At 41.1% G+C, this 17117-nt stretch overlaps 1 protein-coding gene across 3 annotated transcripts in view; it reads right to left on the bottom strand.

The window, feature by feature from the left end:
• The window catches only part of CADM2 (cell adhesion molecule 2), a 406671-nt gene that overhangs the window by 107621 nt on the left and 281933 nt on the right, over positions 1 to 17117 (bottom strand). For all 3 annotated transcript variants that reach the window (XM_070750255.1, XM_070750253.1, XM_070750254.1), the window contains one exon: positions 7777 to 7914. In XM_070750255.1, coding sequence (XP_070606356.1) covers positions 7777 to 7914 — 138 coding nt within the window. The remainder of the gene's footprint in view (positions 1 to 7776; positions 7915 to 17117) is intronic.

Consider the following 17117-nt stretch of genomic DNA (forward strand, 5'->3'; position numbering starts at 1 on the left):
CTTATAATTTCTTGGCAACTCATCTTTTCATTTCTTCTTGGCCCTTCCTTAGTTCTTTTCTCTCCTTCAGGATCCACACTTCTTCTTTTCTTCACAACCCACACAATTTCTTTAACTGGACTCCTGTTTAAAAGGTCAACACAATACATAAGGGATAGGTAGAGCCTTAAAAAGAAATCAGAGAGGGAGGAGCATAGATGTTCTTTTGATTTTGTCTCCTTCCTTTCACAACTAACAGTTTCACATATTAAAATTCATTTATTACTTTATTGTTAGCAGATGCTATATCAAGAAACACAAATTTATCTACTTAATTTAGTTTTTTCCACTATTTATATATGATTTATATTTTACCTATCAAACATAGCTACTTTGAACTGAGATACAGGAAGTTTCAAATACATGCTGCTTTTATCATACAGTCTATTTCTTGGCTACCAACAGATTATTTGTTTTTAATGTACACTTGCATTTACATTTATGTCCTAAATGACAACTTTAATGCTACCACAGTCATTTATTGTTCATTTATTCTTAACTATATAAATAAATGAAAGTAATTTACACACTTTTCCTTAGTCTATTAATGCCAAGTTCACTAATGCTTATTGTTTATTCTTGTGAATTCTTTAGTTTCATTATATACTGTTCTATTGAATTGAGCAAGCGTTCTATTATATATGCATACAAAATATGAAATACAAGATTTAATTTCTATAAATAAACATATTTCTTCAGCAACATTCTTGCCAACACAGAGTTTCATTATAGTTTCTACAATTTGTTCATTGTTACCTCTTATACACTTAATCAGAATTCTGGTAATTATAAAAAAAATGAGCTTGACTGGCTTCAAAAAAGAGTTGGACCAATGAAGGAAACTCAAGAAGATCTAGTAGGTTCATCCCTGCTGAACTGATGAACCAGGAGTTTGATACAACAGGACACTGCTTATTTTCTTATGTTTCTGCTATTTTTGTCAAATATTAACCCTGTTGCACCATTCCTTTATACTTTCCACCCTTTGGAATTTGGAATAACTATAGATATGCCAAAGAGATGTGAGGGTGCAACAGTGTGATGATGTTTCCAACAGATACACCAGTCCATAAGCAAAACAGTTCTATGTTTTCAACCGACACACCAGTCCAAAAGTAAATTAGTTCTATATAACACAGCAATGATGTTTTCAACAGATACACTATTACACAAGCAAACAGTTCTATAGCAAATCAGTTGTATAACATTTTTCAAGTTGTATAATTTAGCTCTCAGCCTTACAATAATATTCTTATAATATCTTCTTTTTCATCATTTTTCTCATTAGTCTAAACAGTTTACAATTTGATATAAAATATTATTTCTAACAAATTATTTCACCATATTTTGTTTCTAAATCTATTCAGATTGTTGATAGTCTTTATCCAGTTCCAAAACATTTTCTTAATCTTAAATGTTAATTTCTGGTTTTGACTATAGTCTTTCCAAATATATTTTTCTCATTCTCAATTTTAGCACCAACCAATCATTTACTTGCTTTTCTCCTTCTGTCTACAGTCTTCTTCACTTCAGCTTTCCATCAAAGATCTTTCCCAATAACATAATTTTTGATGGAACCCTGAAACATAGTATTTTCAAACTGTTCCAAGTAGATTCTACATTATTTATTATCTCCAGTGTCCATTCGTCCAGTAGGGAATCATATTTTTTTTATAAAGGACTTACACTTTTTTCTTGCAGTCATTGCAATTTCAGTCATTTTTTTTCACTTTTCCCCATTTACATCCTCCCTCTCAACCACTATTGTCAATAGCAAAACATAATATATCCTATATTTAGAACTTCATATTACTCTTCTATCCTTCACTAGCCTGACTTTCATTTAAAACAATAACAAAATCATGTCTTACAAACATATTCATTCTAACCCAGCTCAATCTCTTAAATGATCAACTGTAGAACGCCTATAATATTATTAAATTGCCAAACATATAACAAACAACTATGAAGTATTCAAGTTTATTTAAGCAGTAGGTTTGAATTTTGAACTTGTTTCTTCTCTATATGCTTCTTTTTATTTTTATACAAGTAGATATTTTCCCCCAAACTAGAAACAATGTATTTATTTTCACATTTTCGCTACATTTTTCTCAAAAAGCAAAAAAACCCCAAAAAACCTTGAAAACTGAATTTCATTTTATTCATTAATTTAAATGACTGATTCTTTTTCACACTTGCTGCAAGTTAAGTATATCTTCAGTCTTTTCCATTGCCATTTGATCATAAGACTAGACTAAGGATATTCATTTTAATGAGATTCCTCTTTTAATGCCATACTCTGATTCAAATTTTTAAAATTTCTTATGGCAGTCGAGGTGACTGGGGCACGTACTTGTCCACCTGTCTGGGAAGAGTTTGATCTGGTGACACCTGATGAAGTGGACAAGGCCATTGGAGCTGTGAGTTCCGCCACCTGTTTACTGGATCCGTGTCCCTCCTGGTTGGTTTCGGCCAGCAGGGAGGTGACACGGAGCTGGGCCCAGGAGATTACCAACGCTTCCTTGGGGAGGGGAGTTTTTCCATCACTCTATAAAGAAGCGCTTGTGCGCCCCCTCCTCAAGAAGCCCTCCCTGGACCCAGCTGTGCTTAATAACTACCGTCCAGTCTCCAACCTTCCCTTTATGGGGAAGGTTGTTGAGAAGGTGGTGGCACTCCAGCTCCAGCGGTCCTTGGAAGAAGCCGATTATCTAGGTCCCCAGCAGTCGGGTTTCAGGCCCGGTTACAGCACGGAAACCGCTTTGGTCGCGTTGATGGATGATCTCTGGCGGGCCCGGGACAGGGGTTTATCCTCTGTCCTGGTGCTCCTTGACCTCTCAGCGGCTTTCGATACCATCGACCATGGTATCCTTCTGCACCGGCTGGAGGGGTTGGGAGTGGGAGGCACTGTTCTTCAGTGGTTCTCCTCCTACCTCTCTGGCCGGTCGCAGTCGGTGTTAGTGGGGGGACAGAGGTCGACTCCTAGGTCTCTCCCTTGTGGGGTGCCTCAGGGGTCGGTCCTCTCCCCCCTGCTATTCAACATCTACATGAAACCGCTGGGCGAGATCATCCAAGGACATGGGGTGAGGTATCATCAATATGCGGATGATACCCAGCTTTACATCTCCACCCCATGCCCAGTCAACGAAGCGGTGGAAGTGATGTGCCGGTGCCTGGAGGCTGTTGGGGCCTGGATGGGTGTCAACAGACTCAAGCTCAACCCGGATAAGACGGAGTGGCTGTGGGTTTTGCCTCCCAAGGACAACTCCATCTGTCCGTCCATTACCCTGGGGGGGGAATTATTGACCCCCTCAGAGAGGGTCCGCAACTTGGGCGTCCTCCTCGATCCACAGCTCACATTAGAACAACATCTCTCAGCTGTGGCGAGGGGGGCGTTTGCCCAGGTTCGCCTGGTGCACCAGTTGCGGCCCTATCTGGACCGGGACTCATTGCTCACAGTCACTCATGCCCTCATCACCTCGAGGTTCGACTACTGTAATGCTCTCTACATGGGGCTACCTTTGAAAAGTGTTCGGAAACTTCAGATCGTGCAAAATGCAGCTGCGAGAGCAGTCATGGGCTTACCTAGGTATGCCCATGTTTCTCCATCACTCCGCAGTCTGCATTGGCTGCCGATCAGTTTCCGGTCACAATTCAAAGTGTTGGTTATGGCCTTTAAAGCCCTTCATGGCACTGGACCAGAATATCTCCGAGACCGCCTCCTGCCGCACGAATCCCAGCGACCAATTAGGTCCCACAGAGTGGGCCTTCTCCGGGTCCCGTCAACTAAGCAATGTCGGTTGGCGGGCCCCAGGGGAAGAGCCTTCTCTGTGGCGGCACCGGCCCTCTGGAACCAACTCCCCCCGGAGATTAGAACTGCCCCTACTCTTCCTGCCTTCCGTAAACTTCTTAAAACCCACCTTTGCCGTCAGGCATGGGGGAATTGAAACATCTCCCCCTGGGCACGTTTAATTTATGCATGGTATGTCTGTGTGTGTGTCTGTTAGTATATGGGGTTTTTTAAATCTTTAAAATTTTAAATTGTTTGATTACTTATGATTTGTTTTTACATGTTGTGAGCCGCCCCGAGTCTTCGGAGAGGGGCGGCATACAAATCCAAGTAATAAATAAATAAATAAATAAAAATGGAGCATTAAACATAAAATGAAACATAAAATTTCTTATGTTAATTTTAGAAAAGAAAATGAGCATTTTTTCACATCAACTGCAAAGCAATCACAATTAAAATTTTATGTTTGCTTTTCTTAAAGTTTATTTGAAAGGTAGCCAAAAATTCTAGTAGTAAAGCAACATAAACACTTGTCTCTGATCAAACATCAAGTAAATCAAAACAATATTATACATACATACATAATTGACCTCTCCCGATTCCTAAAAGATCAGTAAGGGGTGTGCATAAATGTACCAGCATGCCTTCCGTTCCCTGTCCTAATGTTTCTCTTTTATTGGTATCATGTATATAAACATTGTTATATCTTTATATACCACCAAGACGTACTTGACAAAACAAACAAATAAAAATAAATAAACATACATACATATAAATATTTGAGGTGATTATCGAGGGAGAGATATTGCTAATTCGAATATGTATTATTATTTATCCTTTACTCTAATTTAGATAATTATTAATAAATTTAACCCAACCCATTTTACTGCCTAAAGAGAAACATGACAACTTTTTTACTATTTTAGCCTAAAGTATACAATGCTATCCAGATAAGTTTTCAATCAAGTTCGTATATTTTGGCTTTAGTTTTTAATCAAGTTCGTATATTTTGGCTTATGAATCATAAAATCATCCAAACTATTGCTGGAGAGACGGAGTAACGACACGGACACAAGAGCTGGATTTAAAATGGGTCATTTTTATTAACATAAATTTGCATAATTTGTTCATTAAATTTTCATATATTAGCATAATCAACTATGACCCGGAACTGGACCTGCAGGGTCAAACAAATACTTCCGGGGCGGAAATGACGTTAGGGCAAAAAACTTCCTGGGCAACTCATGGGCGTATCTCGATGCAAGTCCAGGTGAGGGACCACTCCATCACCTGCGACCCTGTCATGCTTTGCATGAGGGGGGTCCCACCGGCTAACCCTAATCCGGGAATTTAAAGGTGCAGGACCCAAAGACAGGTTCCCCCCAGCTGCTCAGGCAGTCGCTCCTTCCATGAGCTTGCAGAGAACCTGTCAATCATCCCCAAAGATGCCCAAGGGAGAACGCGTGGTTGCTAAACCACCCCCCAGTTTTCCGCCCCTAACCTGCCTACCCAAATGACCAAAGGTAAGCCAATTAACCTAATAAAATGCAAGCACCCCCTAACCGCACATCCATCTCCCCAGTGTGGAATGGGTGAAAAAACAGCCCGGCTAAGAGGCAGAACTGCAAAAAATTCCCATTCGGCCCCCTAAGGGCGACCCCTAAGCACACTGCAAAATAGGGAGGGCGGGCGGGTGTCTGCTCGTGCTGCTGTCCGGGCGAGAAGGCTGAGCCTCGGGCCTGCTCGCCCTTATATAGGGCAAGCTGGCCCGCCCGGACCAATCAGCAGCCGGGCCATTCAGGCCCGAAAATCCCGAGTGAAGTCTCATCACGCGAGACTTCGCTCAGGATCCAAGATGGCGGCCGCCATGAGGGTCCGGTGTCTCCCGGTCCCTCCAGCAAAGCCTGCTGCCGGGTAAGTCCGGCGCCGTCATTCTTTTTGTTGTTAGCGATATTGGTAACAAAATCCATCATTGATAAACAGAATGATTAACAATTCAAAATCAAACTTTCATAAAACATTTCAATATACAGACACATTGCTACGTCTCTAATTAGCATAAATAGTTAACAGTTTGCCTTTATAGCTTTATCTATTCCTAATTCTAAATCACATTTATTTGAAGCAATATTTAATCTGGTGGTATTATAAAAGGGCCGTAAAATTCACTTTACTGTCTGATTCTGCTCTTGCCAGCTATCTTAGTCAGTTGGAGTCAGCAAACCATTGGAAAGCATTTTTGCTTGCACGGCCATCCACTATGGCAAGTATAAAAATATATTATTGACTGAAAGACTCTGTTCCTGTGGTTCAGCAGAAATGGGAGACCATTGCTCACATACTCTATGTTCCTTATGTACAGAGATGAAAAAAAAAAATGCTTCCAATAATTGCTAGGTATCCTGGTTGTTCCAAAACTGCTTATTTCCAGTGGCTGCTTAAGGATGAATGGTCTGAAATTACAATGCAGGTGGCTAGATTCTGCACAGCAGCACAGGGGATTCATTGGAAACACATGTCTAATACACCATAGCTATTTTATACAATAAAGATTGCAAACCCTTTGCACTGGCTTATTCCTTTTCCTTTTAGCATTAAACTGACTTGGGCCACATAGTTTACGGATTATAACTTTATTATTTATTTATTTATTACTTAGATTTGTATGCCGCCCCTCTCCGAAGACTCGGGGCGGCTCACAACATGTAGAAACAAATCATAAGCAATCAGACAAATTTAAAATATTTAACTATTTAAAAACCCCGTATGCTAACAGACACACACACAGACATACCATGCATAAATTAAACGTGCCCAGGGGGAGATGTTTCAGTTCCCCCATGCCTGACGGCAAAGGTGGGTTTTAAGGAGTTTACGGAAGGCAGGAAGAGTAGGGGCAGTTCTAATCTCCGGGGGGAGTTGGTTCCAGAGGGCCGGTGCCGCCACAGAGAAGGCTCTTCCCCTGGGGCCCGCCAACCGACATTGTTTAGTTGACGGGACCCGGAGAAGGCCCACTCTGTGGGACCTAATCGGTCGCTGGGATTCGTGCGGCAGGAGGCGGTCTCGGAGATATATACCCCTAAATATACCCCCAAGTCTTTCAACAATCTTCTGGTAGATGTTATCATATGGGTATGGAAACACTTTGAGTGCCTGAAGAACTATAATTGCCCCAAGCTTCTACTAACACATTGAGAATTATATGGAGAGGGCTAACATAATATCTGTTGCACTTGTCTCTATATGTCCCTTCTATCTTTGTCTCCCTCTCCCACTCTCTCTCCCTCTCCTCCCCTGCCCCCTCTATGTGTGTGTATGTTTGTATGTAATGTATGTGTGTATGTAATAATGGAATGGAGTAGGCTGCAGCAAAGCAGAGCAGTAGTATACTGTATATAATTTTCATTTGGCAAATTGAACTGAATATTACTATTATTTGAGGGGTCTTTGGTGGTCTTTGATATTCTCTGAGCTTGGTTGTTTTCTTGCAGACATTTTACTACTCAAACTAGGTAAACAACAGCCGTGCACTGCACACTGCATTGATTATATTAGTTTGGGTAATGAAACGTGTGCAAAAAAACAACCATGCTCAGAAAGCACCAAGGACCCCTCATTTCAATTCTGAGCTAAAACATTCTCCTTTGTTAATATTAATTTTGTATAAAACTATTTTGCTACTGAGAAAGAAGCAAATATTTTGAAAAAAACCCCAAAGCGTTCAAGTACTAATTGGGATGGGTAAGGGTAGAACAAATATATTTTGATTTTTCAGGAAAAAGTAGAAGGCAAGAATGGGTTAATGGTTCCATTTAAGAGTGGAGAATGTCACTGTGTCACTTGTATATAGAACAAACAACAACAACAACAAATAATGTTGATATGCACAGTCTTTCCTGATTAGTTAACAGTTGTTTATTATAAATCAATTATATAATTCCAAACAATACCTTTCACTTCTTTGTCATTTTTGAACCATCTAATATCAGCAGCTGGCTTACTACCGGATGTTTTGCAATTAAGTTCCATCCAATCTCCTTCCATAATTGGTGAAATAAATCCACTAATTTGAGGAGTCTCTGGAACACCTAACAAAAGGCAAACAAATGAATTACAGTTTTGCTAATTTTTTTTTTCAAAAACTGGAGAAAGTAAAATGCTAGTAATCAACAGAACAATTGCTTTAGTAATAAAGTGTGTATTAACACAGTAGGGAAAGAATAATAAATGCATTATTTTATATATCAATTATAGGTTTATTACATAACTTATTCTCCCAAATCAAATACAGAAGATGAACTTTGAAAATATATAGGAGTGAAAACTAAACTTTTTTTTTCAGTTTTGAACCAATTATTCAATTTCAGTATTTAAGCAATTCATGCTGTGAAGATAACATATTCATTGAAACATTTTTCTTCAGTAAAATAACTGTTTGAACAGAAATTGTAAACGGAATGGAAATAATATTTTTAACAATGAGAAAAGAGCCATTGATAAAACCAAATTATATTTATTCCAATTAACCAGTTAATATTAAAACTGAATAATAAATTTCCCCATATCACTTAGTCTTTTCTTTAGACCACAGTGTTATTTTTGATTAAACCACATGGCCATCACTAGTGTTGGGTGAACCGAACTTGCATAGTTCGGGTCCGTGCCGAACTTTGCGGTGTTCGCCATATCGAACCTGAACCCGGACTTTTTCAGAAGTCCGGGTTCAGGTTCGGCGTTTGCTCTAAAACCGTGGTGGGCAGAAGGGGGAGGCAGGGAGGGTTCTGACTCAGCGAAGCTAGCTGAGGAACTCTGGGAGTTGAAGTCCACAAGTCTTAAAAGTTGCCAAGGTTGGACTAAACAAATAAGGAAGTTAAGGCCACGACACCGCCTTGCTCGTCTTGCAACCCAGAGCAATACTGATTGGCTGCTGAGCAGTAAAAAAACCCCAAAGTCTGCACAAATAGCCTGTTGCGCTCATTGCCCAGGGTAGCCTTAGCTCACCCAGTGCTCTTTGGAAAGGGGAGGAGGGCAGGTTCTGTGTTGACATGGGCCCCACCCTCCTGTCTTCCACCAAAGCAGCCTGCAGCCACCTGTCAGACAAAACCTTCGGGCGGCGCAGGCCCAGAAGCCACATGCGTGCCGATCTCCTTTTATTTCTTATGCAAAAGGCTCGGACGCCACAGCCGCATCTCCTCCTTTAATTTATTTTGCCACCGCGCGCATGATCATGTCAGTGAAAAAGCAGAAGATGGAGTCGGTGCTGGAGCATTGGTGGCCAATGATTGTGGTGGCTGACTCAGAGCCCTCCCTCCTCCCCCTCCCACCCACCACCTGCTTGAAGCTGCCGGCCAGGATCCTGAAGCACTGGGGGAGGTGTCAGGCTCCATCAAGCGGGCGATGGAGCGGGCGATGGCTGGTTCCAGTGCTTTGCCTCCACCGGGCAAGAGAGCTCAGGAGGCAGGTTGGCTGGCAGCTTCAAGTGGGCGATGGCCGGGAGGGGCGGGGAGCACTTGGAGGCTCAAGCCAGAGCCCTCCCCACCTCCCCTCCCAGCCATTGCCTGCTTGAAGCTGCTGGCTGGGATCCTGAATAGCCGACCAGCAGAACCTGCTTCCCAAGTCTGACACCCCCCTCCAGTGTTTCCCTCTCGCCAGGCAAGAGGGCTCAGGAGACAGGCTATGCCAACTGGCTATTCAGGATCCCGGCCGGCAGCTTCAAGTGGGTGATGGCCGGGAGGGGAGGGGAGCACTCAGAGGCTCAAGCCAGAGCCCTCCCCACCTCCCCCTCCCATCCACCGCCCATTTGAAGCCCGCCAGGCCAGAGGGGTTGGGGTTCGGGTTCGGCGAACCTACCCAAACTCCAAAGTCGAGTTGTCTGAGCCTGCCGAACCCAAACTTCAGCGGGTTCTCCCAACACTAGTCATCAGTTATATAATTTATCCTATGTAAATTATAAATTAATGGGAAATCAATTCACTATATTAAATTGAAGCCACAGTACATTTGCAGACCTGAACTTTTTGTATTAGAGTAGACAGTGAAGTTCAGAAAGTAGATGAGGTGCTGGTCTTAGTGCAGGAAACAACACACACCAGGCACAGTCCAGCAATTTCACTTTTTCACTTTGTCAACAATTACAATTATAATAAAATTCATCCTTTGCCCTCTTCCAATTGAGTTCTAGGCATCTCTTGATGGTTCACCACTCTCCATTTAATCTGTTTGCAGATTAGTTGGCTGTTTTGTAATGTATGTCTGTGGTGTAACATCCTGGGTTCTGGTTTGACTCCAAGTTTGTGATCTGGCTAATCTGCAAACATCAACTAAAACAACTACACAGGATGTCACCCCTAATCTGCAAACATCAACTAATCTGCAAACATCAACTGCATCAACTACTCAAGGTGTTATCCATCAACTAATCAAGATGTTACAATACAACCAACCAACCTGCTTACAGCAATTAAACCAGCACTCCCCAAAGCGCCATCAATATTTATAGAAAGACAGCAGCTCTGGTGAGGCTTTGTTCGCCTTAGCACGAAGCTGAAAATACAAGCCTGAAAATGACGAGTGGGATATATATTTTTTTGTTGGATCACCCTGGTATATTGAAAGAACGTCACAGCTCCTTTTTGTCTCTAGACCCAACCCAGGGCCGTTTCAAAGCAGTTAATTTATTCATAGCCAACAAACTATGTTCTGTATGTATCAAAAATATGTGATACATATGCGATACATATACATACATACATATATGTGTGTGTGTGTGTATTTACACACACACACACACACACACACACACACACACACACACATTCTTTAGTGAATTTATCAAACATATTTTGGCTCTTCTTCAGGTTTGTTTTTAAACCAAATAGTTCTGCTTTGTGCAACTATTGTATGTATCTTAGTAGCTCTTTTGGATGTTATGGGAAGAAAACAACTTCATCTGCAAATTTTAAGTGATTTAACTAAGTGTCATTGATTTTTATCCCGCTTTTGCCCAGTTTAGTTTGTGAAATGCTTCTTTAAGGCAAGCTGAGAAAAGGATAGATGATATTGTATTGCCTTGTCATACACTTCATTCTATGTTGATTTCTACTACTAATTTAAAACATACTTCGAAATAATGAATTATTCAAATTCTCTTTACATTTTGATTTTCCCACTTAAAAATATCCATATTGCAAAGAATTTAAGATATTATGCTATCCTAGATTTAATTTTTAAACATCTACCTATATCAACACCTAAAAAAGTGAAATATGAATTGGAAACAAATAAAAATAAATAAACAGAAATAACTATGAATTTGAAATAAGGAAATTAAAGATGAAAAATAGTTTTAGTGGTTCTGAGTTAAGGAAGCAAAATTAAGAGTTTGGAAAGGAAAGAAGTTAAAAAACTGAAGGAGACTTAATAACATAAAACAGTACTATTTTTTTTCTTAGTTCTGGAAATAGTTAGAAAAATTTGCCTCAACATGTAGAAATGACTGTCAGCTTCTATTTTGCATGACACACACATACGCACACACACATATCTCTGTGTGTGCATGTGTATGTGTGATGTTCTCTCATTCCAGAAAACTAGTATTATATACAGTAATACCTCATGATACGAACTTAATTGGTGCAAGGAGGAGGTTCGTAAGACGAAAAGTTCGCAAGACGAAACATTGTTTCCCATAGGAAACAATGTAAAGTCAATTAATCCGTGCAACCAAAAATCCCCCCGCAAAAAACGGCTTTCCGGCTGTTTTAAAAGGTGACAGCCGGCCTGGGGGGCTTCCCAGCACCCCCCCGAACCCGGGTTCGGGGGGTGCTGGCAAGCCCCCCAGGCCGGCTGCGACCTTTTAAAACACCCGTGCCGCTTCGCAGCTGTCTCCTGAAGCCGAACGTGGAAGTTCGGCTTTGCCGTTCGGCTTCAGGAGACAGCTGCGAAGCGGCGCGGCTCTTTTAAAAGGTCACAGCCGGCCTGGGGGGCTTGCCAGCACCCCCCGAACCCGGGTTCGGGGTTTGGGGGGGTTCTGGCAAGCCCCCCAGGCCGGCTGCGACCTTTTAAAACACCCGCCCCACTTCCCATCTGTCTCCTGAAGCCGAACAGCAAAGCCGAACTTCCGCGTTCGGCTTCAGGAGACAGATGGGAAGCGGCGTGGGTGTTTTAAAAGGTCGCAGCCGGCCTGGGGGGCTTGCCAGCACCCCCCGAACCCCGAACCCAGGTTCGGGGGGGTGCTGGCAAGCCCCCCAGGCAGGCTGCAACCTTTTAAAACACCCGCGCCGCTTCGTAGCTGTCTCCTGAAGCCGAACGCTAAAGCCGAACTTCCGCGTTCGGCTTCGGGAGACAGCTACGAAGCGGCGAGGGTGTTTTAAAAGGTCGCAGCTGGCCTGGGGGGCTTGCCAGCACCCCCCGAACCCGGGTTTGGGGGGGTGCTGGCAAGCCCCCCAGGCCGACTGCGACCTTTTAAAAGAGCCGCGCCGCTTCGCAGCTGTCTCCTGAAGCCGAACGGCAAAGCCGAACTTCCGCGTTCGGCTTCAGGAGACAGCTGCGAAGCGGCGCGGGTGTTTTAAAAGGTCGCAGCCGGCCTGGGGGGCTTGCCAGTAACCTCCCGAACCGAACCCGGGGTTCAGCCAAATTTTGCCTCTTCTTACGAACTTTGTTCGCGTTACGAACCGGCGTTCGGGAGGCTTATGGGAAGCCCCGCCGCCCGGCTGTTACCTTTTAAAACAGCCGCGCGGCTTCCCAGCTGTCTCCGAACGCAGATTCGTAACTCGAAAAAAGTTCGTAAGAAGAGGCAAAATTTTGCTGAACCCCGGGTTTGTATCACGAGTTGTTCGTAAGACGAGGGGTTCGTATCTTGAGGTACCACTGTATTCTAATGTTTTTGATTTAAAGAAAATCAATTGTCTCGATATTCATAATTCACTAATTAATCAAGGCATTTTTTCATTAAGTTGATCCTTATGAATTCTTCATTTTAAACACAACCAACTTCATACATTATATTTCATCATTTATCATCATCAAATCTATATTCAAAAGCCAGCTGTTGCACATTATGGCCAACAGCTCCCACTGAAAGGGCAGACTTAAGTAAGTATACTGAATTATGTGAAGCTATTGCTTATTGACTTTCATTTCAAACATAGGACAGATTATGTGTTATGCATTGTTATAACAAATAATGTTGGACATCTGCTTCAACAATTTCCAAACCACGGCTTAGAATATGCTAGTTAATTATGCTGGACTATTTCTTTGTAGGTTTCTTATTTTTGTAGTAAATCTGGCAGCAATTTTGCAAATGCATTGCTTATTGAAAAATTAAATGGCTAGAGTGAAGCAAAAGAATGAAAATCAGTTCCATCATGAGAGATGGAAAGAGAAAATGTTATTTATGGAGTGAATAAAGATGTGCCTAACATATAGCAGAAGGAAGCTCATAAAATGGAGGGCTAAATGGAAAGAACTAGAAAACAAAATGATTTTAATGATTAATATAGATGGAAAGTTAAATAGGACAGATTTGAAAGGAGAAGAAATAATTTACACATATAAGGCAAATCTTAGTGTGTAAAATTCAAACCTAGTCATGCCTTTTTAAGATATAAAACATGTAATATACAATACAGTGGAAGTCATGATAATAATTCAACTACAAAAAAATATTACACCATAATTATCAATTAAATTATTTAAAAGTTTTAAAAACATTAAAATATGCAATTTGGTACAACATTATGCTTGCCATAGCATAAATCTTGTTTATTCAATAGGATTTATTTCTAAATAAATATACTAAATGAAGGTCAGGTGGTTAAGCCAGATAGTTAAGATAGGAAGTTTGAAACTGGGAGATGGATGACTTCTATTCCAACCTTAAGCACAAAGCTAGCTAGATGATCTTGGGCCATTTACTCTCCCTCAGCTCTGGGAAGGAGCAAATAGTAAACCACTTTTGAAACTTTGCCAGGAAAACTACAGATGTGTCCAGACACTTGCCAGGAATCAACATTGATTCAAAGACACAAAAACAACAAAGAGCATACTGAATACAGTGATACCGTGTCTTACAAACTTAATTGGTTCTGGAACGAGGTTCTTAAGGTGAAAGGTTTGTAAGACGAAACAATGTTTCCCATAGGAATCAATGGAAAAGCGATTAATACGTGCAAGCCCAAAATTCACCCCTTTTGCCAGCCGAATCGCCCATTTTTGTGCTGCTGGGATTCCCCTGAGGTTCCCCTCCATGGGAAATCCCATCTCCGGACTTCTGTGTTTTTGCGATGCTGCAGGGGAATCCCAGCATCCCAAAAATGAGTGCTTCACTGGCAATGGAAATCCGGAGGTGGGGTTTCACAGCGAAGGGAACATCAATGAAATCGCAGCATCGCAAAAACACCAAATTCCTCGAAACCCCACCTCCGGACCACTGTGTTTTTACGATGCTGCAATTTCACTGAGGCTCCCCTCGTTGGGAAACCCCACCTCCGGACTTCTGTTGCCAGTGAAGCAATCATTTTTGCACTGCTGGGATTCCCCTGAGGCTCCCCTCTATGGGAACCCCCCCGGACCTCTGTGTTTTTGCAATGCTGCAATTTCACTGAGGCTCCCCTCACTGGGAAATCCCACCTCCGGACTTCCGTTGCCAGCAAAGCGCCCGTTATTGCACTGCTGGGATTCCCCTGCTGGGATTCCCCTGCAGTATCACAAAAACACGGAAGTCTGGAGGTGGAGTTTCCCATGTAGGGGAGCCTCTAGGGAATCCCAACAGTGCAAAAATGGGCGCTTCACTGGCAATGGAAGTCCAGAGGCGGGGCATCCCAGTGGCGGCGGTGGGTTGTAAGATGAAAATAGTTTGGAAGAAGAGGCAAAAAAATCTTAAACCCCGGGTTTGTATCTCGAAAAGTTTGTATGATGAGGCGTTTGTAAGACGAGGTATCACTGTATTATTATATACTGTAATCTAAAGAAGGAGGTGGCATACTTTTTACAATATTTTCAACTAGGGTAATGAGTTGATGTTTTTAGAATTCTGATATACATGCATTTTTATTATTAGACAAAGGATGAATATTATTTGACACAATATACTCATAAATAAATCTTTATAATAAAGATGAGTTAACACTTTGCATTATCAGAAGGACATGCAAATGTTGAACTTAACAATGTTGCAATTAATATTAATATTAACATATAATAATCTGAAATAAATTAAGGCATTATTCATTTCTAAGCCATTTAAATACTTCATGGATGATTTACAGTTATAATACCAAATATAAAATGAGTTGCTACATAGCTCCTGCATATTATTATAGACACTTTCTAGAAATATAATACATTACACTGAATTAAAAAAACCTAATTTTTAAAACATTTTTTAAAAAATTTAGATTAAAAACCAACTTGCATTTGTCTTTATCCCAGAAACTCTGTTTTCAGATGTTCCCTCTCCCTTTCAACATTAAACTGGTAAAATAGTCTCAGTGGAACTAGCAGAGGCACATATTTCATATCCTAGGCACAAAAGCAATTCTCTTGGTGGATTAAGTTTAATATTACTAGCACACAGAACATTTTACATCAGCCTTATTAAATTCAACTCTCACCTTATGGACAAATAAGAAAAGGCAAGGGAATGTGCCAAATTTTGTCAGTGAGCCTCTCAGAACACGATATACTTATGAACAATAACAGCTTACATAAAAGTTGCCATGTACAAAATTCTTCCCGTTACCACAATCACAGACAAAGTTCTGTATGAACACCGAAGAGAGAGGTCCCTATAGTTGATTTTCCATTCCATATAAACGATCACTCTCATTCTGGAAAAGTATTTGCATAGATACATAGACACATACACACAAATACATACAAAAAAAGTGATACCTAGAAAAGTAGTTCCTAAAAAAAGTTTGATATTTTATGGGATAGGGGAAAGAGAAGGGAGAAAGGGTAGGGGATAAGGAAGGAAAAGGAGCAGGAGCAGGAGATAGAAGAGGAGAGATGCTCAACAGTGTATGAATATAGAGCAGATTCCAAAATGGAGTCCTGACTGGAGAAATGTGCCAAATTTATGATCAACAAGGGGGAAATAATGAAAACTCAATGTGCCCTATGAAATCAAAGTGCGCAAGGGAAATAACTACAAGAGTCAGTATGAAGAAATATCTGAGAATCCTTCAGGCTGACAATATCAATATGCTGAAGTCAAGAAGAAGATTAGCAGTGAATACTGTATATCATGAGAGATTTTTAAAAATCGTAACATTCAATCACAATGATAGAAATATCTATACCTATAAAGTCCTTCATGGCATTGGACCAGAATATCTCCGGGACCACCTTTTGCCGCACGAATCCCAGCGACCAGTTAGGTCCCACAGAGTTGGCCTTCTCCGGGTCCCGTCGACTAAACAATGTCATTTGGTGGTAGCCAGGAGAAGAGCCTTTTTTGTGGCGGCCCCGACCCTCTGGAACCAGCTCCCCCCAGATATCAGAGTTTCCCCCACCATCCTTGCCTTTCGCAAGCTCCTTAAAACCCACCTCTGTCGTCAGGCATGGGGGAATTGAAATTTTTTCCCTTCCCCCTAGGCTTATAGAATTTATACATGGTATGCTTGTTTGTATGATTGGTCTCTTAAATTGGGTTTTTTTAGATTATTGTTTAATATTATATTTGTTACATTGTTTTCTTTATTGTTGTTAGCCGCCCCGAGTCTTCGGAGAGGGACGGCATACAAATCTAATAAATAAATAAATAAATAAATAAATAAATAAATAAATAAATAAATAAATATCATAAAGGCAATTAACAGGGCAGATTCAATTATTAGACATATTCAGCTGTAATATACAGACTGGACTCAACCAGAACTAAAAGCTCCGCATAGAAAGACCCAAAAAATAATGAAAAGGAATCATCCGCTTCATCCAATAAGTGATGTTGACAGACCCCATGAAGAAGCATAGGAAGGCATGGAATGTTTTTAAGTACACAAGACAATTGAAGAATTAAAAAGGGTAATATCTGAAGGACAGTGAGGAAGATTGGCTGAAGCCAGTACGCTATGAAATCTTACTGAATACCAAACCTGATGTTTAAGAAAAGCCAAATGAAAAATAGAAAAGATCATGGCCAATACATAAAAAAGGTCCTACTAGTAGACACAGCATATAAACATAAGACCTGGCAAAGGCTAAGAGAAAAAGATGGAGGGACTAATTCTGACTTCAGAAAATCAAACCTTAAAAGCAAGTGCATATAAAGCCAGACTTGAGAAGA

This window comes from Erythrolamprus reginae, chromosome 4 (genome assembly GCF_031021105.1).
Source record: "Erythrolamprus reginae isolate rEryReg1 chromosome 4, rEryReg1.hap1, whole genome shotgun sequence".
NCBI classification, from domain to species: domain Eukaryota; kingdom Metazoa; phylum Chordata; class Lepidosauria; order Squamata; family Dipsadidae; genus Erythrolamprus; species Erythrolamprus reginae.